Source organism: Nannospalax galili, unplaced genomic scaffold (assembly GCF_000622305.1).
Source record: "Nannospalax galili isolate Female #2095 unplaced genomic scaffold, S.galili_v1.0 scaffold944, whole genome shotgun sequence".
NCBI lineage: Eukaryota > Metazoa > Chordata > Mammalia > Rodentia > Spalacidae > Nannospalax > Nannospalax galili.
Window position 1 is genome coordinate 997,998 of NW_008352899.1, and position 26,218 is coordinate 1,024,215.

Sequence of the window (26,218 nt, forward strand, 5' to 3'; positions counted from 1 at the left end):
TGTGCTTTAGAGATGCCAACTGGCCATGAAGAAAATGGGCACAATTTTTAATGTCATATTTTTGTACAATTTAATAAACAACTTTTTAGATGTCACTGCTTCTGTCTGAATTTCTTCTGCTTGTGTTTCTGTCCCTCTGAATCACTGGTTTTCTTTTTGTTTCTGTTTCTATTTTTCACATTATGTGTTTCATAATAGCGCACACCAACTTTTCTGGATTGTTGTTGTCGTGCTGCTCTCCTCCGCTGTAAAAAATGACAAGAAAACCAGTCAAACATGAAAGTCACAAAACAGGAGCCCAATTCCCACTTCTCTCCATGCCCATGCAGCCACCACAGCAATGAAAGCAGAGCTGGGGGGACTGTCCACTTCAGAAGTGATGGCGGGTTACAGATTCTGATTGGGCCCAGCCCTCATTCCTCTCCCCAGAAGGCTGGCTCCAGCTCAGCACAGCTCTGCTACAAAGCTGTCCCTCCTAGGGATCAGTGATCTGCTGGCCTTGCCAGATTCACTACTCATGTGTCACCTCCCTGGTACCAAACAAAACCGTTATCCAGCTCTTCCAGCCAATGGGTTATAGGTTTGAAGATGATTACCCAGGATTCCTGAAACATAAGATGTGGATTCTAGAACCTCTATCCAGTGGGTCATTTCTTGACCCAATTTAAACAACCTCTACCAGGTCACTGAGAAGTGGGGCTCCTAGGACTCAGCACTAGACTATTTGATTCAGAAAGAGTTGGGTCTTGAGAACTAGACTTCTAGCTGGGTGTGGTAGTTTACACTTAGAATCCCAGGTCTTGGGAAGTTGAGATCAATGGAGTTTGATGATACCCAGATGAAGACTTTGCCTCAAAAAACAAAAAAGCTGGGCATGATAGAGCATACCTTTAGTCCTAGCACCCAGTACTCAGGAGCAGAGGCAGGCAGATTCTTTGTGATCAAGGCCAGCCTGGTCTACATAGTTTCAGACCAGCTGGAGCTATAGGAAGGCCCTGACTCAAAAAACCAGGAAAAAAAAGACAGCTCAGCGGGTAAAGGTTCTTGCTACCATGCCTAAGTTTAATCCTCAGGATCCACATGAGGGAAGGACAGAAGCGATTCCCGTAAGTTGTCCTCTTACCTCCAGGTGTACACTGCCATGCCCACACCTGCATCACCCAGGCATATACACACAGAAAGTAAATGTAACAAAACTGGACTTCTACTTTCTATACCCGTGTCTCATTAAGAGCCAGAACACTTACTTCCTTACATGTCAGCATCCTTTGAGTTTTATTTGAGGGTTCTTCTTCCCTATGTGCTTTCCGCTTCCTTCCCTTTTTGGTGGGTGCTAGATACAAAATCAATAAAACACAAGGGGGAAAAATAGGAATTTTCACAATTTGTTTGGACTCATACAGTAGGAACAAGCCCTGCTTAGTAAAGAGGAGAGGGACAGGATGACATGGGAGGCCAGGGTCACACCAGGATCTAATTTGTGTCACATATAACTGTTAATAACAAATGGATGAAAGAACCCCTGCCCCAACTTATCTGTAGACCCTCCTCAGACTCCCAGATTCTCAGGCTGTCAATTTAATCTTAAAAAATGCATAGAGTTTAGGGGCTGGAGAGATGGCTCAGCAGTTAAGAGCACTGACTGTTCTTGCAGAGGACCCGGGTTTGATTCCCAGCACCCACATGGAGGCTACGAACCGTCCTTAACTCCAGTTCCAGGGGAATCCAAAGCCCTCTTCTGACCTCCATGGCAATGCACAACACAGGTGCACTCACATGCATGCAGGCAATGACTCATACACATTAAATAAAAATAATAAAGTATTTTTTTATAAAATGTGTAGAATTTAAAGTTGGCAATCCAATTTGTCCAGTTCCAGGAATCCAAAGCCCTCTTCTGACCTCCATGGCAATGCACAACACAGGTGCACTCACATGCATGCAGGCAATGACTCATACACATTAAATAAAAATAATAAAGTATTTTTTTATAAAATGTGTAGAATTTAAAGTTGGCAATCCAATTTGCATAGTACACAGTGTGGGAAACTAGGGCATTCTGCCAGTATGTTAAGTATGTATGGAGGACAGAACAAGAGCTGACCTGGAAATTAAAATTAGGTTTCCAATCATTCTAAAGATACAAATGATTCAAAGTAATTGATCTTCAGCCAGGTGTGGCCATGCACACCTTTAATCCCAGTAAAGGCAGGTGGATCTCTGGGAGATCAAGGTCAGCCTGGTCCACATAGCTGGGGTTATAGGGAGACCCTGTCTCTAAAAACAAAACAAAAACAAAGCTGACCTTCGCCCGTGTCATTTACTACTTTTTCAGATGTTTTTCTCTGCTCATCAGACTTTGCGAAAACCTTTTCACTTAGGCCCTTGGATATTCTGAAAAAGAAAAGCAAAGTTACAACCTTTGTGCTTTCTTCTCAACTGCCCCAAATAGGTCATCCCGGAGAGCCGAAACACTCAGGAGAAAAACACCATGACTGTCAGGAAGGCAGCCAATGCCCTGCAGTTTGCACAGCTCCCTGAGCAAAAATACTAGATAACCGAGCTCCTCATACTTAGGGTGCTGAATGTGACAAAACTTACAGCATGCACAGGCCCCAGTTTCCAACCCAAGTACTGAAAAACAACAACAACAAAAAACCCAAACCAAACCCAATATTCACCGCAAGCTTTGGGAAAAGGAATAAACAAACTACATGTGAGATGAAGAAAACATTACCTGATGGCTGAGAACTTTTTAGCTTTGGCTTTATTTAGAAACTTCTGGTATTTGGCAATCTTTTCATCCAGGGCTCTAATCACGGCTTTGGTGTCACTTCCCACTGGCTCTTCCCAGGAGTCCTGGTAAGGCTGTTCCTCGGCCTTCTCTCGGGGCTGTTCCTCCTCTTGTTCCTCCTCCTCATCTGCAGAAAAGCTCTCCAGATCTTCCAGGTCTGACATCTCCACAGGAACCAGGTCATCCCCAGAAAACTGAGGCCCGACATTGATTTTGCCAAAGTTCTGGCGAACCCGTGCAAGGATCTGCTGCATTTCCGAGTTAGCATCCTGGGGCTTGTCTCTATCTGGTTCATTCTCAGTGACACATTCTGACTTTTCACCTATAGCTTCCATAGTTTTCTCTTCTGCATTGTTCTGGGTTGTTTCTGTGGCAACTTCCAAAGATGAGGAAGGTGGAAGCTATTGAGGGCCAAGAAGAGGTAAGGGCAGGGAGAAAAATGGTGTCAGGAAAGGAGACCCACGCTTCAACTCCTACTGAGCAGGCTATGTCTCAGGTCTAAGGCAAAAAGCAAAAAACACTCACATTCAAGCTGCATCATTAATCTGTCCTAATCCAATATGCATTTTGCATATAAGCTAATGCGACAAAGGACCAAATGAACAGACCTGCAGTTCTAAAGGATGAGTCAGCTATAAAAGTACTGACCTAGTGAAACCAGTTCATCAGCTAGTAACCTCCTTGAGTATCAGGAATAGGGGTATCTAGCTAGGTAAGCACATAAAAAACACAACTCCAAGAAAGATGGAAGCCAGGCTAAAGAGTCATCTTCAAAGAAGACTGTGAGGTCAGAAGGGGGCAGAAGCCAGAATAAACTGTTTTAACACTGAGCTCAGGAACACTGAGATGATGGCCTGTTTTAGGTATCAATGCAGATAGCATGTGCCAAGTTTTCCATAGTATTTCTCATATGGATCATTTTATTTCTTCGGCCTAGACACAAAACTTAAGCGACTCCACAATCAAGAGTGACTGGGTAGGGGACTGGAGACATGGCTCAATGCTTAAGAACTCTGGCTGCACTTGCAGAGAACCTGGGCAGCATGACTCCCAGCACCATGCGGTGGCTAACCGTCACTACTTACTCCAGTTCCAGGGGATCCAAAACCTTCTGGCCTCCATGGGCATTGCATGAGATGGGTGCACTTACATACACGCAGGCAGAACACTCATACGCATAAAATTTTAAAAAAATAAATCACGCCGTATGTGGTGGCACACGCCTTTAATCCCAGCACTTGGGAGGCAGAGGCAGGCAGATCTCTGTGAGTTCGAGGCCAGCCTGGTCTCCATAGCGAATCCAGGCCGGCTAGGGCTACAGGGAGACCCTGTCTCAAAAAGACTCCCCCCCCAACAACAACAACAAAAAAATCACAAGAAGGGGCTGGATAAATCGCCAAATAAGCCAGGAATCCAAAAAAAAAAAAGGCAGGAAATTGTATAAAAATCTGTACATCTCTGGGCTGGCAAGATGGCTCAATGGGTAAAGACACTTGCCATCAAGTGTGTCTGAGTTTATCCCCAGGATCCACAAAGCAGGAGAGAATCAACTCCTGAAAGTTTTGCTTTGACTTCTACATGTGCTATGGAACACACATGCACACACACACATAAAATTAAAATTTTTGGAAAATTAATTTTCTTCTAATGAGACAATTTCTAGCTTTCAGGTACTCAAGAAATTATTGCCTCCCCCCGCCCCAAATCAGGGAGCTGGTATCATAATAGCGTTTGAGTAATTAAACCAATCACAACCACCTCAAAACCCTCAGTGCTTCTCTCCCTACCCTCCCTTGCCCACTATACCCTGGCCAGTGACTCCTAAGGCTCTGGACACATCAGACACACACCATCTTGGGGCTCTAGGTGCTGCTCCCATGACTACGGCATGGCTCTGCCTTATGTCCTAAAGGTCTCTGCTAAAATATCACTTCCTCTGAGGTCTTCCCTGACCTTCCACATGCACAAGTCCTTTTCTGTCTCTTTAACACCTTACCTTACCTCTTACAACACCAACACAGTACCCTCTGCTTCCTGATACTATATACTTGGCTATACGCTGTCTCCCTATAGTGTAATAAACATAGGTATTTAGTCTTTGCCCCAGTTTTTGGCAGAGCTCCTAAAACTCTTAGAAATTCTGAGGGACAGAGATGATTTTCGTTATTCATAAGGAGCCCTTTTCCAACACACTTTAGTTTAACTTAATGTTCCTCATGGTGGGAACCCTAGCGGGGTTCAGATAAAGTCTGGTTATCAGAAAGACTAAGTCTTTCAGTCCTACTTCCAACTTCTGGGGAAGGAAGAGGAGCTGGAGCTGAATCACCTATGGCCACTGATTCAATTAATCATGTCTATGTAACAAAACCTACAGAAAAATTCTTCCAGGTTGGTAAAGACACTGATGTGCTAAGAAGGAGGCACACCCAGGAAAGCTCAGATTTTCCAGCCTCTTTCCTTCCTTGCCTAACCCTAACCTAACCCTTGCCTAACCCTCGCCTAACCCTAACCCTAACCCTTGCCCTAGGCACAGCTTCCATCTGGCTGTTCTTGACCGCCATCCTTTGTAATAAACTGGTAATCATAGATAAAGCACTTTTCTGAGTTCTGTTGTTTTAACAAATCAACTTCCAGGATCTTGAATTTGTAGTTAGCTGGGTAAAACTATGGAGCCTAAGTGGGAGCAAGTTGTGGACTTTAGCTCTTTGTGGGGTTTCCACTAATTCTAGGAGTCAGAATCCTCCTGACTTACTGGATAACCCACTGGAGTCAGAGAACTCCAGGAGTGGTGTAGAAAATGGCACATACTTGATAACAATCACACACACGTACATATGTGCACGAGTAGAATTTACATGCAGTGGGGCAGGGACCTGCCTGCTCTTCACTGTAGCACCTCTGGTACCCAGCGTGCCAGGCACAAAGCACACCCTCCATATATGGTTGCTGAATGAATGAATGAATGAATGAATGATTTCACTTAAAAAGAGGGAGAGAGGAACTGCTGTGCTTGGTTGGTTGTGGTTTTAGAAAGAAGAGGAAGGAAGCTAGGTGTGGTGGCACAAGCCTTTAATCCCAGCTCTTGGGAGGCAGAGGCAGATAGATCTCTGTGAGGTTGAGGCCAGCCTGGCCTACATAGTGAGTTCCAGGACAGCTGGGGCTACAGGGAGACTCTGTCTCAAAAAGACCAAAAAAAAAAAGAGGAAGGAAAGCCAGTTAATATTAATTCCATCCCAGGCATGCTAAGTTTTTTGTTTTTCTTCTTGCGAGAGGGTCTTCCTGTAGCCTGGGCTGGAACTCCCTATGCAGGCCAGTCTAGCCTTGATCTCACAAAGATCTGCCTGCTTCTGTCTCCTGAGTGCTGGGATTAAAGGTGAGGCCATCCATACTCAGTGCATGCTAACTTTTTAATGCTGGATAAAAATGTCCAAATGGAGGCCTTTCATGACAGCTGAGAGGTCCTAAGAAGAAACCAGACCTACACAGATTTGTATCACACCAGCAGAGAAGCAAAATCTGAAGTTACCTCTTCAGGAGAATCTTCTAAGTTCTGAAAAAGGTCCTAGAGACAGGAAAGCCAAGTGCTATGGGCAGTGTGCTGTGAGGGTTAGAGATATGTGACAGGAGGGAAGCTTCCTGTCCAATATCCCCGCTCAGAGCCCCAAGGCCAAGGCTTCTTTCTTTCTCAAAGCACCAACTTGACTGCTCAGCCTCCCCACTTGCTTGGAGGGTTCTCGAGGGCAAGGGGCTGTTCACTCCCTGTTCCCTGTAGCTGGCCCATCGTTAGTGCTAATAAATGTTTCAACAAATAAATTTTGGCAACACCTGTGCTCCACACGTGTAAGACAATGAGCCCTTTTCTCCCAGCCTCAAAGGCTGGTCTCTAAGCTCATTCCCCAGTTGCTTTCTTGCTGATCTGTCTCAATTGCTTCTCCACAATTCCACGCGGTGGCTCTCTGGAATGAGACACACAGCTCAACTACCTACCAAAAATGAAGAAGCTGCTCCACGGAGGGAGGCAAACAAGTTATATCAGGGTTGGTTGAACCCATCTTCCAGGAGCCAGGTTCACCCTATTCTTACCTGTGGGGCTGTAGGTGGCTCTGCATTGGGCGGCTTGACAAAGAAAGGGATCCGGCCCCTCTGCCAGTCATTGAGAACCATCTTACCCACAGTCTGCAAGTCGGGCTCTCCACCCTGAAATGACAGGATAGATTCTCAAATTTAAAGAACAAAAGCATCCAGCTTTGAGGGCCGTTTCGGTTGTCCCAGTTGTTTATCACCTCCTAGCTGACAAATAGCCCACTACTCACACAGTGGCAAGTCCACACCACACACAGAAGGCCGGCACAGGCTCCCAGGCCCAATCACTGAAGATACTGGCTCACCTTTAGTAACTTCCCAGTGCGGAAAGCTAGTTTCTCGAGAAAGTCCTCAGCATTCTCCCAGGAGTCAATCTTGTATGTCTTACTGATATATTCTGGCTTTGCTCTTTCAAGGACAGCACCAATATGGTCTTCCGGAGTCTTAATTTTTTCAACTTGAACCTAGATAGTAAGAGAAATGCCTTGCTTACCAGTTTTCCTGGGGAGGCAGGGAACTTCATACCCTTGTTTCGAAGAATTTCAGTATCACAAGGCAAGCCTGGTGAGTTTGTCTCTGAGGTGGCCAAATGTGGGCAGCTGCAAGACATACCACTAAGAGCTGACCCCAGCCATGGAGCTCAGAACTCAGCTTTAATCTTACTTTACCACAAACTGTGTGGCTTCTACAAGCAGTTTGAACTTGGAATGCTTTGTTACCCACTTACAGAAATGGTTAAAAAGTCTGCCAATCCCAGAACACAAAAAAGAACAGAAGAGTTTTAGAATGAGGGGAGGAATGTGCACAGGGTAGATGGCCAGAAGCATGGTTAAGATTAAGGGGAACCATTTAAAGTTTTCAGTCATATTCAGAAACAAGCGAGGAAATGACTGGGTTCCAAGTTGACTCAACCCGTAAACCCACGAAGATGAATTATCACTAAACATAAACAAGCCCCACTTCCCTTTGGAATAGTGTGGAAACTACACAAAGTTGTGGGATGACAATGACCAGATATGCCCAACAGTCCCTTGAGCTCCTGAGGCAGGTTGAGTAGAAAGGAGGCCATCCTGTTCCGCATTACCTAGTGTCTGGTTGGAAAGGCTGACCCCAGACTGCCTTCAGAACAAGAAGTGACAAGTTTCCAGAGCTCCCCAAAAGGAAAACAGAATTGTTAGACCAAATACCCACCACTCCTTTTAGAACAATGTCTGTCTCTGAGTCCTCAGAGGGGTAAACCACTCCTGGGCAGTCAATCAGGAATATCCGACGCATCAAGGTAATATATTGCCAGACCTGTAGACAGAAAATTTTCAGTTGTGCCTGAGTCAAATACCAGGAGTCTAACTTCACCAACCCAGGATGTTGCAGTAGGAACCTAGAAAGGAGGGAATGGAGGGACCGAAGAAAAGCTACCTGCTGAACAATTAGGTCCCAGCTTTCTCCTCTACATATGCCAAGCATGACACACTTCCACCAAACACAAACTAAAGTTTCCATCATTAAGAGTCCAAGAAAAACGCAGAGGCAGCGTTTCCATTCAGTATTGTGAAACACCACGAGGGAACCTCTGTGGGTTTAGAAAGTCCTCTTGGAAACACAGAGCTGTTAGCTTATTTGCCTCTAAGCAGAACATGCTGTTCCCCAAGCCCTCTGTGATATAGTCACTGATCCCCAAATACATGAATCTACCTAAAGACTTTTACTTCATCTTTAACTTTTTTTATTATTATGTGTATGAGTGCTTTGCCTGCATGTATGTAAATGTGCCATGTGTGTGCAATGCTCATGGAGGCCAGAAGAGGATGTTGTTAGCTGCCACTATAGTGCTGGGAATTAGGGTCCTCTGTAGGAGCAGCCAATGCTCTTAGCTACTGAACCAACTCTCCAATCCTTGACTTTCCCTTCTTAACCCAGATATCAAGTATTTTGGAGTTGGTTTATCAAACCACAAGGTTGGAGTGACAATTTACAACAGACTTAAATATGAATGGCATCAACCAAATCACACCACAGCCACAGAGTAGCATATGAAACTCTGTCTTGAGAAGTAGATAGGGGCTGGGTGTGAGGTTCACTGCAGACCACTTGCCTAACATATATGAGGTCCTGGGTTTGATCCCCAATACTGCTAGAGAGAGGGAGAAGACACGCCTTTTAAAAAAAATATTTTATTATTTTATGTGTATGAGTGTATTGCATGCATGTATGTAAGTGTACCTGAGTCGTACAATGCCAATGGAGGCTAAGAGAGGGATTCTCTGGAATTGGGAGTTACAGACGGCTGTTAGCTGCCATGTGGGTGCTGGGAATTAAACGCGGTCCTCTGCAAGAGCAGTCAGTGCTCTTAACTGCTGTGCCATCTCTCCAGACCCTAGAACTCCATGTCTTAAACAGTCATTCTCCACAGAAATAGCATCTAGCCAGGCATGGTGGTGCATGCCTTTAATCCCAGCGCTTGGGAGGCAGAGGTAGGCGGACTGAGGCCCATGTAGATTGGTCTACATAGGGCATTCCCTGCCAGTTAGGGCTACAGGAAGACCTGCTCAAAAAAAAAAGGGGGGGGGGTAATCTGGTCTTACCTTTGTCTCTCCTGCAATGGGAGCCACATTGCAAACTTTCTTGGAACGCAACGTGTTTATCACAGAGCTCTTGCCAACATTTGGATAGCCAATAAACCCAACACTGATTTGTTTCTTGTCTGTATGCAACTGTGCAAAATTTAAAAAAAAAAGGTACACATCATATATATTATATATGCGCAGCCATGAATAGCCTATGTGAGTTACTAACAGAAAAGAATACAGCACAAAACTGTTAACACTTGATGGGAAGCCTACATACAAATCAGTCATACAGTCTTGGCAAGCACGATACTATGTGCATATTTATACATCAAAAGTGAGTCACATCCTCAGTTAACCCATGTACAATCACCCTAGTTTCTTTTTATATTATTTTTATTTTATGTGTACAAGTGTATTGCCTGCATGTATGTGAGTGCACCTGTGTTGTGCAATGCCACGGAGGCCAGAAGAGGGTGCTGGGTCTCCTAGGGCTGGAGTTAAGGTTGATTCCTAGCCACCATGTGGGAATAGAACCCGGGTCCTCTGCAAGATCAGTCAGTGTTCCTAACTGCTGAGCCATCTCTCCAGCCCCTTGTCTTTTTTTTTTTTTAAGACAGGGTCTCCCTAATAGCCCCAGTTGGCCTGGAACTCGCTATGTAGACCAGGCTGGCTTTGAACTCACATAGAGAAGTCTGTCTCTGCTGGGACTAAAGGCGTGTGCCACCACACCCAACATGATCACCCTAGTTTTAAAATTAAGAGTATGAAGATCAAGAAATGGGAAGAATACTAGACATGGCACCTTAGACCTATAATCCCAGCATTGGGAGGCTGAGGCAGAAACATCACTGCAAATTCAAGGCCAGCCTCATCTACACACTGAAAATGAGGCCAGCCTGGACTAGAGAGGGACCCAGCTTCAAAATAACAATACAAAATAACCCTCCACCATAAAACAGCAATAATAAACAACAACAAAAAAACAGAAAGGAAAAAGGAAAAAAGGGAAGGCTAATTCTGTCTGAGGTTATAATACCTCAGGAATAATATGTGCTTAGCATGCACAAGGCTCTGGGTTTAATAGCTGGTATCAACCAACTAACCAACAAACAAAACGAACCCCCAAATAAACAACCTAATCCTAAATTTTCAGAGTAGGAAATATTTAATGAGTATGTAAAACCACTGGGAAGGGATGTGGATCAAGAAATAAATAGGCCAGATGTGGTGGTGCATGCTTTTAATCCCAGCACTCAGGCAGAGCTGAAGCAGGTAGATCTCTGTGAGTTCGAGATCAACCTAGTCAACATAGTGAGCTCCAGGCCAACCAATGCTGGCCTGAAGCTGGCAACCTTCTGACTCAGTGACAAAAAGACCCTCATATAAACTTGCAGCTATACAAAGCAAACAGAAGTAGCAAAGGCTTCCTCCATACCTTCCCAAACTGCCGGAGAAGTTGAATAAACGCTCCTTTGCCAAAGGGGTTAGTGAGACTTGCATGGAAAGCAAGTGTTGGATAGTCCTGGGAGAGGACAGCAACCCATCGCTTCTAAAGGGAGAGAAGAAAACATGCTGGTAAATTATAGCATTGTTTATTTATAATATGCGGAAGAATCCAAGTTGGAATTACTAGACAGTTTTAAATACACTGCTGCCTAAGGAAATATGTTAGCTATAATTCTTTGAAATGTTCTTTCAAGTATGACAGTTAGTGCTTTGTCTTTTGTCTAGTAACTGCAAAACAATATCCCTGAAATGTCTTCATGGCTACTAAATGCAATTACTGGAGCACAGTGAGGAGCAAGCCAATGACAGGGCAGCTGCCTCCACAAAAGGACCACGAAATCCTTGGCCTGTGGAGGCTCGGCCCCACAACACCTGGCCAGAGGATCGAAGGGGCCTCTGTCTTTCATCAGTGCACACATTTAGCTCTCTTTTCAGTAAGGATTGCAATCTCAAGAGCATGACACTTAAAAGCCCCGAGTCCCAGAGCCCACACAAACAAAAAATTCATCTGTTTTAGATTAGGAGACGAACTTACAGTTGCCCAAGTTGGAACAAGGTCACATTTGTTGAGCACAAAAATGAGGTGCTTCCAGGACTTTTCCTTTTTCAAGTAAGCCTCAATGTGAGGGGAACGGGTACCCATTGGATCTCTGGCATCAAGAACTTGAACCACAACATCTGAAGAGTCTATTACCTACAAATTCAAAGAGGCAGAAATGGTTGGCTACAGTACATACCAGATGAAGGAGGGCACTTAAAGAACCTAAGGAAGCCAAATGGTACTTAGAGGCAACTGAGAACTGTTTGGTGAGGAGAGTAGGCAGCATTCAGTCTGTGTTCACTGATCAGAATTTAAAAAGTTTTCATCCCAATACATGAAACTTGTCAAATTTCAAATAGGAAAATTAGCTTAGATAAAATCTGATTTAACAACTACTAGGTTTTATAGGTTTTGTGTATTTTACAAAAAATTATATACTTCTTAGTCTATTTTTATGATATTAGGTTCTTATGAGTCTATTCAACTACGTGATTATGCTTGTAGGTCTTTCTTCCTAATAGTATTCTTCCCCAGAGGCTGGGCATGGTGGCATGCACCTTTAGTCCAAGCACTCGGGAGGCAGAGGCAGGTGGATCTCTGTGAGTTCCAGGCCAGCTTGGGCTACAGAGAAACCCTGTCTCCAAAAAAAAAAGTAGTGTTAGGACTTGGTAATATATGGAATTGGGCAAGCTGGTTAAGGGAGTAACCCTTCCCATGTAACTTCTCATGCAGCTCTACCCATATAGGGCAATCATTTTAATAGGTAATTGACAGAAAGATTGACAGGCAGTATATGATGAGTGTTCTTAGTTGCCAAGAACAGTGGTAACATGTGCATGGCTGTGCCAGGCCTGGTTTGTTCCTGGAGAAAAGAGGAAAAAACAAGCAGTGGAGTCTGTATTTTATCTAAGAGCTGCAATCAATCAGTCACTTTGCCCATAAATTCATGAATGTTAAAGGAACTGCTCAATGAGAATGAAGTCTTACCTTGTAGAGCTCTCCCCATATTCTTTTGGACTGTCCCTTTTTATATATCTCTTCTTGGGCTTCATTTCTAGGTAAGAAAAGATCCAAAATGAGTAGGTAAAGCATTATTAACATTAAAAGGATGTTTTAGGAAGCTGTGTGGGGTGACACAAGGCAGGCGGATTTCTATGAGTTAAGACAGTCTGGTCTACACAGTTAAGTTCCAGGCCAGCTAAGGCTACATAGTTGAGAGTCCATCTCAATAATCAACAAACAAACAAACAAAAAAAGTGCTTCAGAGAAAAGTCAACAACATATCAAAGTGTTAGGAACTAAATCTCTAATATAAACAGGGTCACTGAGAGGTAACAAAGATGGCACATTTCCTGCTGCTTCTTGGTCTGGCAGGCCTTATTTTTTAACTTCAACAGGGCCCCTTCAACTGACCTGCTTAGAGTCACATAACTATAGACATCTCAGCTTAGAGCTGTAACCTATCAGCCATCTCTATTTATTTATTTTATTCATTCATTCATTCATTCATTATTTTTTATGCGTATGACTGTATTGCCTACATGTAAGTGCACCCATGTTGTACAGTGCCTGCTAGAGGACAGAAGAGGATGTTGGATTCCCCTGGAACTGGAGTTATGGATGGTAGTTATCTGCCATGTGGGTGCTGGGAATTGAACCTGGGTCCTCTGCAAGAGTAGCCAGTGCTCTTAACTACTGAGCCATCTCTCTAGCCCCAGCCTTCTCTTCTTTAAGTTGACTAATCCAAAATTAAGGGAGAGGCCACTAAAACCCTTAAAATCCCAGCACTCCAGTTTGGTTTATTTGCTGAGTCCCCACCCCACTTGTGGAGAGCTGCTCTCTGTGTGAACGTGTAGAAGTCTGTGAATCTTCACCTTTTGATAAAAGTTTATTTCCATGTCACTCTCTGGTGGTCTGAGATTTTTTTTTCCTGCCTTTTAAATTCTTTTTTAAAAATATTTTATTTATTATTTTTATTTTATGTGTACAAGTATATTGCCTGCATATATGTGAGTGCACCCGTGTCGTGCAATGCCGTGGAGGTCAGAAGGGGACTTCAGATTCCCCTGGAACTGGAGTTAAGGACGGTTTGTACCTGCCATGTGGGTGCTGGGAATCAAACCCGAGTCCTCTGCTGTCACTGCTCTTAACCACTGAGCCATCTCTACAGCCCGCCTTTTAAAATCTTTAATTGGCTAAGAAAACAAACCCAATCTTACCCTAGACTGACAATGTGGCCACAACAGAAGGGAAGAGTATCAAACTAAATTTGAAAAGTGACTACATCCAACCTGATGTGGTGTGCATATACAACAGAGTAATATCTGGTTTTAAAAAAGGAAAGACATGGCTGGGCGTGGTGGCATATACCTTTAAATCCCAGCACTCAGGAGGCAGAGGCAGGCAGATCTCTGTGAGTTCAAGGCCAGCCTGGTCTCCATAGTGAATCCAGGTCAGCTGCTGGGGCTACAGGGAGACCCTGTCTCAAAAAGACCAAAAAAAAAAAAAAAAGGAAAGACATTGCTAAGCATGGAAGTACACATTAATCCTGGCTCTCAGAGGCAGAGGCAGGTGGATCCCTGGGGCTTATAAACCAGTTAGTCTAGGCAATTAGCAAGCTCCGGGTACAGTGAGACAGTCTCAAAAAAAATAGATAGAGAGCGAATGAAGACGGTATCTGGCCCCCACATGCATTAGTACGTATATGCACGTGTACCCTCCCATATGAACACATAAACATATATACAAATGTTCAAATAATTCCAAGAATAAATGAACCCGCTGCTTCTTTCTGCCTAGTCTCTAATGGTCTGTTGCTGTCTATATGAGGCCCAAAGCTTGAGCTGGGCTGGAAACAGCAATGAGGTAACACCACTGTAGTCCCTAGTCCACATGACAGCCAAACTTGCGCATCAGTTAACAGATGTGAGGGAGAACAGGAGCACTCCAGCACTGTCCAAGAGAAGCTAAGCCTTCATGCAAGGTGAGGCGACAGTTGCCTATCAAAAGTCGGCATACTCTTTGACATCATGATTTGCCTCTTGGGGGAATCCTTAAAAATAAGGAAGATTTAGTTTCATTGATAACCACAGAGAAACCCTAAAAATGATATAAATATCCAACAGCAAGACTGTGCCACAACAAAATTCTTAGGGGTTGGAGAAATGGCTCAGCCATACAGACATATATACATAATTAAAAACAAAATCTTTTTACAAAGGCAACTGAAGGCAGTGAAAAGGAATTAATTTGTAAATATGAAATAAACATAAAAAGGCAGTTATGGTTAGGGTAGTAGGGTTAGGGTTAGGTTTAGGGGTTAGGGGTTGGGGTTAACGTTAGGGTTAGAGTTAGGGTTAGGGTTGTTAGGGTTAAATGACCTTAAGTCATTTAAGTCATGACTTTTTTTTTTTTTGTCTTTTTGGGACAGGGTCTCCCTGTAGCCCCAGCTGTCCTGGATTCACCATGGAGACCAGGCTGGCCTTGAACTCACAGAGATCTGCCTGCCTCTGCCTCCTGAGTGCTGGGATTAAAGGCGTGCGCCACCACGCCTGGCCTTAAATTCAATGCTTGGGAGGCAGAAGCAGGTGGATTTCTGTGAGATCAAGGCCAGACTGGTCTACATAGTGAGTTCCAGGCCAGCCAGGGCTACAGGGAGACTGTCTTAAAGAAAGACCTAGCAGAACACATATCAGAGATCTGTACTCCTCAACTGATGTGTCCCCATGTGAATAAAGATCCTTCCTCTCCTGGTTTTCCTCTTCCTTCCCAAAATAGTAAAAATGAAAAGCAAAACTCACTACATAAAGTATAATGACACATATGTATGAAAATGCCATCATGAAACCCATTATACCATATGCTAACTTAAAAATAAATGTAGGGCTGGTGCGATGAGTCAGCAGGTAGAAGTGCTTGCTGCCAAACCTGACAACCAGGGCTACATTCCTGGAATTCACATAGTGGAAGAAGAAAATCAACTCCTCTGATCTCCACATGTGTACCATGGCACTCACACACAAAGTAATTAATTAAAGTGTGATAAATCCTTAAAATACATAAACAAATTAACCCACAACCTTTATGTAGGCTCATCAATTTTTCAAATAATCTTTAGAAGGTCATAGAAACCTCAAAGATGAGCCACATAAACCCTAGGGGTCTAGAGATCGCAGGAGGCCAATCCTCATCAAGGCAGTAACAATACGTAACTTACATAATAGGATTAGGAGTTATCTTTTTGTTGTTGTTGCATTTTCCAACTTAACTACATTTTGTAATTTGTAGATGATAGAATATACCACTATTACCAGGAAAAAAAATATTTCTTTATTCTTGGGGATGAAGAGAGGTACGAGATGATCAAGTCATGTTAACATTTTTGGTCTGGCCTCCACTGCATCACTGCTTCTGATCTGAGGGAACTGGCATACTCTCTACCTGTGAGCATAATCACATGCCCCACACAGCAGAACAGAAACATTCGGTGGCACAGGAGCAAAAGCTGAGACCCGTGTGAACCTCAAAAGCATACCTCACACCAGTGTCCTCAGTCACCAAATTGCGATCCTTGTCCTGGTCGTAGCTCTCAGTGGACATTTCGGCGTTTTCTAGAAGGGACTGCATATCACTTGCAAACAAATTTGGCCGCTTTCTCTGTGACTTAGGGCCAAATGTACTTTCAAAACTTTCAGTATCAAGAATGTGGACCTTTGAGTTCTAAAGACAGGAGAATTACAGGTAAGGACTCAGGAAAGGAGAAGACCAAGAGAAAGCAAAAAGCTAAAAACCTGGCCAGGGAAGGCTTCTGCTTTTATTTCTTCCAAAGCTCAGTATGCACCTAAACCTACAAGGACATGAACTCAGTCTGGCTGCAAATTTGAAAATCTTATTTAAACAGCATGAGCGCTTCTATTCTGAAATGCTGTGAGCTTCCCTGCAGAACCCAAAAGTAATACAAGTACAGCAAATACGGATAGCTGTGTGAGACCCGCCAAAAACCCTGCTTTACCTCACTCACCAGGCTTCAGTCAATTGTAATCAGGGCTACAATGATGAAAATCAACTTATCTTTTCTGACCCTTCTTTGGAGCTCTTAAACAAGTGCATAAAACTTGCCAAATTCACAGATTTTTGTCAAGGACAATCACAGTCAAAATTTTTTTTTTTTTTTAAACCAACTATAAATGCCAACTTTTTCTTGGAAGTTAATTTCTTTCATGGCTAAAAGGAATTGCTTGTTTTGTAAGATGCATTTTAGTTTCAGATAACATTCTCCCTAATTTAGGTAACATTTTTATTAAATGCACATGGAAACTTTTCAGATGAAAACATCTAGCAAAAGTCCAAAATAATAGGTTAGATGTGATAGAGGGAAGCCGATACTAACTAGAACTTGATGTGCCTGTGAAGGAGCTACAGGCATAGGAATTCTTGAAGCAGGATAAAAGTCAAAGTTTGAGTTAGGATCTATCATGTGATAGAATGGTAAGCGTCAGCACAGGCTCCTTTTAAAAAACACATCTTTTGGGGGCTGGAGAGATGGCTCGGCAGTTAAGAGCACTGACTGCTCTTGCAGAGGACCCGGGTTCGATTCCCAGCACCCACATGGTGGCTACGAACCATCCTTAACTCCAGTTCCAGGGGAATCCAAAGCTCTCTTCTGACCTCCTCGGCACTGCATGACACGGGTGCACTTATATACATGCAGACAATACACTCATATGCATAAAATAAAAATATAAAAAATAAAAATAAAAAATACACCTTTTCCTCCTCAGTACAAAGCCCTCGGTGAGCATTAGTTAGGGAACTCAGGGTAAAGGAGCAACCCCATACTTCCCGAACGTTCACTGATCCCCCTTCCTGGTTTCCGGGCACCCATAGATACTCTTCCAGCTTCCACAGGTCTTTTAAGTGCCTATCATTTGCTCAGACTCACTGCTCTTTTTGCTATCCCCAAAGAAAAGAACTACATTTTCTGTGGCCATTAGGCTCTAAAGTACTGAGCAGAAATCAATTATGACCAGGTTGGGAAGATAACCCAGTGGGGAAAGGCACTAGCTGTGCAAACCTGGAGACCCGAGTATAATCCCTGGAACCCACATAAAAAGCCAGATGCAGGGGTGCACACCTGGATTCCCAGGGAGATGGAAAGCAGAAACAGAATTTCCTCAAAAGGTCGCAGGTCAGCTAGCTTGGAATAGACAGCAGAGCAGGAACAAGAGACACTGCCTCAACAAGGTGGAAGGTGAAAACCAACTTCTGGATGTTGTCCTCTGGCCTTCATATGCACATGCACAGCGCTCATGCGCTCTCTCTGTCTGTCTGTCTGTCTGTCTCTCTCTCACACACACACACACACATGAGTGTGTGCCTAACTAAAAAATCTAGTATGAGCAAAATTAACCTTGAAAAACTTGTGACCTATGAAACATGTTTTAATGCCACTGAGCTTGCTTACTATACTACTACACTATGCTTATTAAAGTACATATGTAAGTCAGGTATGGTGGTGCATGCCTTTAATCCCAGCACTTGGGAGGCAGAGGCAGGCGGATCTCTGTGAGTTTGAGGCTAGCCTGGTCTACACAGTAAGTTCAGGCCAGCTGGGGCTACAGGGAGACCCTGTTTCAAAAAGGCCAAAAAAGAAAAAAATGAGTATATATGTAAAATAAGTTATATTATTTTTACTGTATTGTTACAAAAATACCTCTAATACACACAGAGCTGAATGTGCAGAAGTTAAAGTGTATCTGATCTAACCACCTCAGAACTAGAGTTCATATATGTCACAGGTATCAGATAAAATGGATAAAGGTTTTCAAGGCCAGAGCAGAAAACCACCAACTAATCTAAGTACATTCCTTCATCAAAACACATGCTGACTCCTGCAACTGCAGGTCTTGCATTCTACGCAGCAGATGTCTGAGCAGCAACTGTAGGAGCAATGATCAACTGGAACAAGCAACAAAGCACTAACTCCATAATAGAACCTCTCTGCTCTTCCCAGAAATGGGATTCAATAATTGCTTAGGTGATGGCTTTAGGGAGAAGAGACAAAGAGAACAAGGGAAATGAGCAACTTTTTTGTGGTTCATGAATTCTGTTCATGTGTCGTGCCCCCCCCAAAGAAAACAGTCATTCCACTAATAGGTGCCATTCTTTTCACTAATAGGTGCCATTCTTCCAGTCCATCATAAAACAGAACGTAACTGACAAAACCTGAGGCAATAGTCAGCGTTGCCTTTTATTTTGTTCTTAAGTAAACACTTTTCTTTGAACTGTTTAATCCCTGTATGCATGTCAATGTTTTCCTCCCCTTCTTAGACTGGAACTGAATCCTACATACTGGCTGTGTTTCTGGGAATTATTATTTAATGCAAGTTAAATACGTGCAGGCAAACATTAGGCCACTTCTTTGTTCCATGTGAAACTCATTCCACTCCAGCCAGATTCAGACTTCACTGTATTTCAAAACTCCAGCAACCAACAACCAATCTCAACAGCACCCTTTCCTTGAGCTGAAAAGAACCTTAAGGATTTCACAAACTGAGACCTATATAACACTGAAGGACTCCTTCCATCTCAACCCTCATGCTATGTCTCCTAGAGTGTGATGAACTACCACTTCAGATCCCTAGGGCTTGCTAGACAGCCAGCCTGGCCTACTTGGCAAGTTCCAGGCCAGTGAGCCACCCTGTCTCAAAAAATAAAAGTGGACAATGCCTGAAGGATGACACTGAGACTGTCCTCTGATTTCCACATGCATGCATATCCACACAAGACATCACGATCAGGTATCTATTTAGCCTTACTGAGCAGGGTGCTGTGTGCTTATTAAACTAAGCATTTTGCCGTAACCAATCATGAAAAGAGAAGTTATCTTTACACAGGAAGTTAAGGCTCCTAGAGAAACCTAACTAAGGCCAGAGGAGGGTATGAACAAAGATGAAAATTCAGGTCTTATTGCAAAACCTATTTGGACCCACTATGGTGCTACACCTCCTTGGCCAAACCAATTCACACTAAAGGTAGCACCCCCCCCCAACAAAAAAGAGAGAGCCCAACTCTCAGAAAGTTCACTGCTACTTATAAAAGCTAAAGACAAGGGGCTAGAGAGATGGCTCAGCAGTTAAGAGCTCTTGCAGAAGACCTGGATTCAGTTCCCAGCACCCACATGGCTGCTAACAACTATCCATTACTCCAGTTCCAGGGGATCCAACACCCTTTTCTGACTTCCTGGGGCACTGAATGACATGGGTGTACTTACACACATGCAGGCAATACATTCATACACATAAAATAAAAAATAATAATTTAAAAAGCTAAAGACAAATGAGAGAGTATGTGCAGAGTCTGCCCATGAAATCCCACCACCAGGGATTTCTTACATGAGGCTGGATTCGATCATGCAGAAGGGACATTGGTAGCTTGTTCTGCTTCATAACAACTTTGTATGGATCCTTCATAACTTTATCCATTTCCTCTTGAAATTTTTGTAATGATGACTGCTTAATCACACGTGTGTTTCCTGTTTCACAAAATGAAGAATGCTGCCATTTAATAAGGAGTACTGCACCCACCTTCCCACTGACATGGGGGAAGGCCAAGGTGCTACATCACTTTCAACCAGCCAAGCTTCAGCCATTCTCATAGCCATTCGCAATCTTAGGAAAGGGGGAAACCCAAACACGTGCCTCTGCTGCACTCACACTAGGACTTCCTTCACCAAGCAGACACACAATGGATTTCAATAGCTTTCCAAGCCCAATTTTCTGACTAGATGAAACCCAAAATAAACAGCGCTGAATGGAACTGAGATTTGACAAATGTCCTACTTCCTGCTAGTGCTGGCAGAGAAACCTGGAGCCAATCACAGCAATCAGTTCACAAAGACAGAGGGAACTCGGAAACTCAGAAAGGCAAGTAAGTCGGAGTTACAATCTGAAGAAGTTATGAAAGTTTAAAGGAACCACTAAACTAACCATTAATCCATGAGAAGGATCAAAATGCAGCCCTGAAACAGCACCCAGAGCATGCCTCAACCTGAGATCCTGAAGAAGGCATTCCAGTCACCACAGGAGGTATAAGCACTTCAGTGCCAGGACCTGAGTATCCACGCACTCACTATTTGTCGGGCACCATGCTAAGCACCATACACAGACTTAAAAAAATTCTTATGAGCTGGGCATGGTAGCACATGCCTTTAATCCCAGCACTCAGGAGGCAGAAGAAGGCAGATCTCTGTGAGTTCAAGGCCAGCCTGGTCTACTCAGTGAGTTCCAGGTCAGCTGGAGGTACAGGGAGACCCTGTCTCAAAAAGACAAGAAAAAAAAAAATTCTTACATTTCTTTATTGGTGGTGGAAGGGGAGGTACCATCACATATGTGGAGGCCAGAGGACAACTTGCAGGAGTTGGTTCTCTCCTTCCACCATGCAGATCCCAGGAAATGAACTCAGGTTGTCAGGCTAGGTGGTACATACCTTTATTACGGAGTCATCTCACATGCAATTCCCTTTTTTATTTTTGTCAGGGTCTCATGTAGTCCAGGTTACCCTTGAACTTCTGATCCTCCTGCCTCTACCTCCCAAGTGCTACGATTATAGGTGTGTCCCCACACCCATCTTGTAACAACACTATTCTTATTCCCATTTTAGAGATTAGGAAATTAAGGCACAGACACTTAATAACTTGCCTATAGTCACATACAAATGACAGAACTCGATTCCAAATTCAGGTACTCTGGACCTGGGTCCCAATATCCAGCTACCATGGTAAATCTCCCTCTACAGTCTTTCCTGACACACGGACATACACACACACACACACACACACACACACACACACACACACACACACATTTATTTTTGCAATGCTGGGAACATTGTACATGCTAGGCAAGCACTCTCCCATTGAGCTCCACCCAACTCTCTTCTTTAACTCTGTGTTTCAGTTCTTAGGGGGCACCCCATCAAAAGGTATTAAATACAGTCACAGTCAGATGCCACCTGCACAGAGTCAGATATCAGGCAACATGACTACCGTACAGATTACTGATGGCTAAGGAAAAGGTGAAAAGCCAGCACAAAAGGAAAGGGAGAGCTCCCAAAGAAGATGTCCCAATTTCCTGTGACTGGAGATTCTCTTTTCACACCTACAACAACAAAGGACACCCATCCTGCTGCAAGCTAAAGGCACAAGCTCACCTGCAAGGCCACTTCTTATACAGCAGCCTCTCCAGGCAACTGGAAACAAGGAGCTGCCCAGTTCAAGGTCTATGAATGCTGTTCATGGAAGGTCTTCAATCTGCCTCAACAAGGCAACAAGGGCTCACTTTCTATGTGGAAAAGCCCACCACTTTTCTTGACGCCTTCCCCACACGGGTGCTCCTTATTCCTTTTCTATATAGTCCTTAGCAGCCTCCTGCACCAAAACTTCTTTTAGACATTCCAACACTCGAGTCTTCCATACAACATTTTGTAGAGCAGAGATACAGGACCATACTCACCAAACCATTTAATATTTGGCTCTACTCGTGCCACTGTGCCAGAAGCCACCGTTGACTGATACTGCAGGGGCTTAATGACTTTACCACGACTGTTCCTAAACCAAGGAAATAACAGATTTGGGTTGATGACAGAAGGAAACAACAGAACACAGTCTGGCTCAGAAAACACCCTTTCCATTCAAAGGACTTTTTTTTTTTGGATGGGGGGGTGTTAAAATGATCATGAAATACAGATTTCAGTAAACAAAAAGTACTTCTACATTTGAAACAGATTGCCCAAAGCCATTTAACCTCTTGCAACAGACCACGTAATGATTTCTGCAAGATGAGTAACAATGCTGATGTTTAAAAATCCATTTACTGTTTATTTGCTTTATATATATATATATATATAAAAAATCACATACTTGTGTTTTTTGGTAATTATTTAAAGGCTGGTTTAAATGAATTTTAAGTGGAGGGGGATTTATCCTGGAACTCAAAATTCTAAAACAAACTGCAAAGTAGGTGACTAAGGCAGATTAGATTTACTGACGTTTGTGTTTTAGACACAAGTTTTAGAAGAAATGAAGAAATGAATTACCAAACAAATTAAGATCATCCAACAAAATGCCACTCTCAGCAACGCCCCGGGCAGAGGCCACCTCAGCAGAACCCAGGGCTGTAATGAGCTTCCAAGTGCCACAATGCTGTGATCCTGAAGTGTGGCTCTAAAAATCAAGTTTCCTGGCAGTTTTCCTAACTAGTCTTATACGCTTTGTATTTCTAGCTGATGGATCTTTAATGCTGAGATTTAACATGACACTGCTGGAAACCAGCACTGTGAGGAGCAAGAGCTCTACTTGTTGGAAAGTATTGGGAACAATCACCATTTCATCATCTACTACCCATGCCTTGAACTATAAATTACTCTATTATCACAACAAAACTCATATAGTGTTTTTTGAAAATATTCTACTCCTATTTGGAGAAAGCAGAGGTGGGAGCAAAGGCTTATCAGGTCTCAGTTATTAAATCAAGGGTATGGAAAGGAGTCAGGCAACTGTGCTCAATGCTCACCTGCGTTCCTTTTGCCTGTACATATTCAGGCGCCGGATTGTGCCCCGGTCCCTCATGTTTTGGCCTCCTGCTCCCTGTACTCGATCTAGGAAGGATAGAAGTAGACAGTAGACCATTTGATAGCCAGCAATTTTAAGTATAGTCATTGCTTAAAGTGCTCTAAACAGCTTGCCTAAGCAAGCAGCTACCTCACCACAGAACTCCTTTCTCCAGATGCTGCTCCAGATGACGAAGATGTGGTATGATAAAGCTAGACCCCATCTTTGAACTTCAGTAGGACTATGTATGACAAGAGAATGTTAATGAGGTATATTATGCCATGCTGTAGGCTAAGAAACTGAGGCACATCAAGTAGTCACACTGTGCCTAAATCACAAAGCTACTAATTGGCAGAGCCAGAATTTGAACACAAGCATTGGATACAATCTGTGCTATAAACCACAAAGACACTGATCTAAACTCAAAACAAAAGACAAAAAAAGACTTGCAATTTTGAAACAAAAAACAAAAAAAGACTTGCAATTTTGAAACAAAAAAACAAAAAAAGACTTGCAATTTTGGTAGAACTGGACAAAGAGAAAGTAAGTTACTTCTGTAGAACAGACCTTCAACACATCATGACGGAGCTGGACTCTCCAGATCATCTCTTAGTAAGGACTTCCTGAATTGTGCTGAGCAGAGCCCAACAAAGAAGGCAACTAACTTTGCAGCATGTGTTTGCATTCATCTGGATTCTTCACACAACTCAAGACTCTGCACTTGGGAATCATTTTTTGGAGACAGGGTCTCACTATGCAGCCCTGGTTGGCCTGGAAATCACTATGTAGACCAGACTGGTCTCAAACTCAGAGATCTACCTGCCTCTGTCTCTGTGCTAGGATCAAGGGCGTGCACGGCCGTGTCAGGCTGCAACTGGGAGTCTTAATTCTTCCAGCTTTGCCTCTTCTTGACCCACAATGTAGAAAAGTATGGTCCAAGGAACTTTGTAGCATCAAGTGTCAAAGCTGCTCTTACTCAGCTCTACACAAACTCAAAATTTTGGTAAACTTAGGTGAAAAAGGCGGGAGAGGTAGGGTGCTGGGAACGTTGGAAGCTGTGTCACAGGAGGAACTGATTATGCTGGAGTCCCTGTAACTTTTGTGTATTGCCATTTAAGTTTTAATCTTGAATCAGACTCTAAATTGCTGAGTCACAGAAGGTCAGCACCCCTCTTCAACAATTTGGACTGAATGTTATCATGTCCATAATGGCCATTCAAAAACCTTTGTTAGGATTGGAGATGGAGCTTAGTTATGATGTGCTTGGCTAACACGCACAAAGCCCTAGGTTTGATCTTTAGCACTGAATAAACCAACCATGGCAGCACACACCTATAATCTCAGCACTAGGGAAGCAGGAGGACTGGAAGTTCAAGGATATCCTTGGCTATATAGGAAATCTGAGGTCAGCCTGTAGTACATCAAAAACTGTCTCAAAGTGGGGGGAATAACCATGTATAGTCTTAACTTTAAAGAAGGAACTTTAAAGAGTTTTTTAAAGAGATTTTTTAAAATGTAACCATAGGTTTAAATTACATATTTGTAGTTTATAGATTGATGTCTATTTTGAGGCAACATACCTAGAAAGATTCTTTGTGAACTCATAACTAGCTCTCCTAAATTTTAAAAGACAACCCAAAACAAAGCTAAATTACTGCAACTCTCTTGAGAAGCCCACATCCACCTGTGTGAGTCTTCTTGTTTTCCTAAACACCTTTTTATTAACTCTAGTAGCTTAAATATAGATTTGTTGTTGTTGAGACAGGGTCTCACTGTAGCCCCAGCTGGCCTGAAACTCACTACACTGACCAAGCTGGCCTCAATCTCACAGAGATCTGCCTGCCTCTGCCTCCCTAGTACTGGGATTAAAGGTATGCACCACCACATCCAGCGATTTTGGTTTTCTGAGGCTGTGTCTCACTATGTAGCACTGGATGGCCAGGAATTCCCTATTTAGACCAAATTAACCTTGAACTCACAGAGCTCCACCTGCCATTGCCTCCTGAGTGCTGGGATTAAAGATGTGTGCCATCATGCTCAAGTTAAATATGTTTTAAAAACTTCTAATAAACAAACTTTAAAAAAACCCTACACTGCCAAATAATCTTAAACATCTTTTTCTTTTTTAATTTTTACTTATTTTTATTTTATGTGTATGCCTGTACTGCCTGCAGTAGGTAAGTGCACCCACATTGTGCAATGCCCGGGGAAGACAGAAGAGGCTGTCAGATCCCCTGGAACTGGAGTTATGGACAGTTGTTAGCTGCCATGTGGGTGCTCGGATTCAAAACCGGGTCTTCTGCAAGAACCACCAGTGTTCTTAAGCGCTGAGCCATCTCTCCAGCCCCCAAAACATCTTTTTCAAGTAAATGCTATTACAAATGATATGACTAAATACTGTTATGAAAAACAGCCAAGTAATGCAGCTGCTTTGAATTTGCGCATATTCTCACTCAGTATTGCTACATAAATGGTGTGCTTGAGTGGTTGTATTGTGTATTTTACCTAGACACTTAAAATTATGCGTATTAAAAGATATTGAGGGATGCCAGGCATGGTGGCACACGCCTATAATCCCAGCACTCGGGAGGCAGAGGCAGGGGGGTCTCTGTTTTTTCCAAGTCAACCTGGTTCAAATAAGGTGGTCCACGACAGCTGGGGGTTACGGGGGGCCCCCCTTCCAAAAAAACCGAAAAAAAAAAAAAAAAAAAAAGTATTGAGGGTCAACTATACATGAGTTGCCATGGGGACCGCAGTTTTAATATGTATGTGCTCTTAATGTGCCAGTTTCTTAACTTTCACATTTAAGAAACCGAAATAGGTAGCAATCTGTGCATTCCATCTCAGAAAGAAAAATGATGTCCAACAAGGCATACTAACCAAGCTTCTCTGCTACTCACCGGGTAAGACAAGTCATTTCCCCTATTAGGCTTTGGATCCTTCAGAAATAAAATGTGAGAGCCTTTTCAGGCCCAATATCCTGAGATTACAGTCTATACAACCAGATTAATTTATTATCCATCCAGGGGAACCATTTGACACCCATCAATTTGTTGAAAACCCTAAACCGTATTCCAAAAGGCAAAAGATCTTATATGAAGAAACCGTATTACTTAAAT

The 26,218-nt window shown here is 43.2% G+C and overlaps 1 protein-coding gene across 1 annotated transcript in view; it reads right to left on the reverse strand.

The window, feature by feature from the left end:
* Window positions 1-20: 20 nt before the first annotated feature.
* The window catches only part of Gnl2 (G protein nucleolar 2), a 26,939-nt gene continuing 741 nt past the window's right edge, over window positions 21-26,218 (reverse strand). The window contains exons 2-16 of the mRNA XM_008850206.2: window positions 23,062-23,146; window positions 22,003-22,097; window positions 19,885-20,024; window positions 16,026-16,210; window positions 12,479-12,545; window positions 11,486-11,644; window positions 10,880-10,993; window positions 9,460-9,588; window positions 8,069-8,173; window positions 7,183-7,341; window positions 6,878-6,991; window positions 2,738-3,195; window positions 2,306-2,394; window positions 1,248-1,333; window positions 21-245 (exon numbers count right to left, since the gene is read on the reverse strand). Of these exons, the coding sequence (XP_008848428.1) occupies window positions 93-245; window positions 1,248-1,333; window positions 2,306-2,394; window positions 2,738-3,195; window positions 6,878-6,991; window positions 7,183-7,341; window positions 8,069-8,173; window positions 9,460-9,588; window positions 10,880-10,993; window positions 11,486-11,644; window positions 12,479-12,545; window positions 16,026-16,210; window positions 19,885-20,024; window positions 22,003-22,097; window positions 23,062-23,146 (2,138 nt within the window). The 3' untranslated portion in view covers window positions 21-92. The remainder of the gene's footprint in view (window positions 246-1,247; window positions 1,334-2,305; window positions 2,395-2,737; window positions 3,196-6,877; window positions 6,992-7,182; window positions 7,342-8,068; window positions 8,174-9,459; window positions 9,589-10,879; window positions 10,994-11,485; window positions 11,645-12,478; window positions 12,546-16,025; window positions 16,211-19,884; window positions 20,025-22,002; window positions 22,098-23,061; window positions 23,147-26,218) is intronic.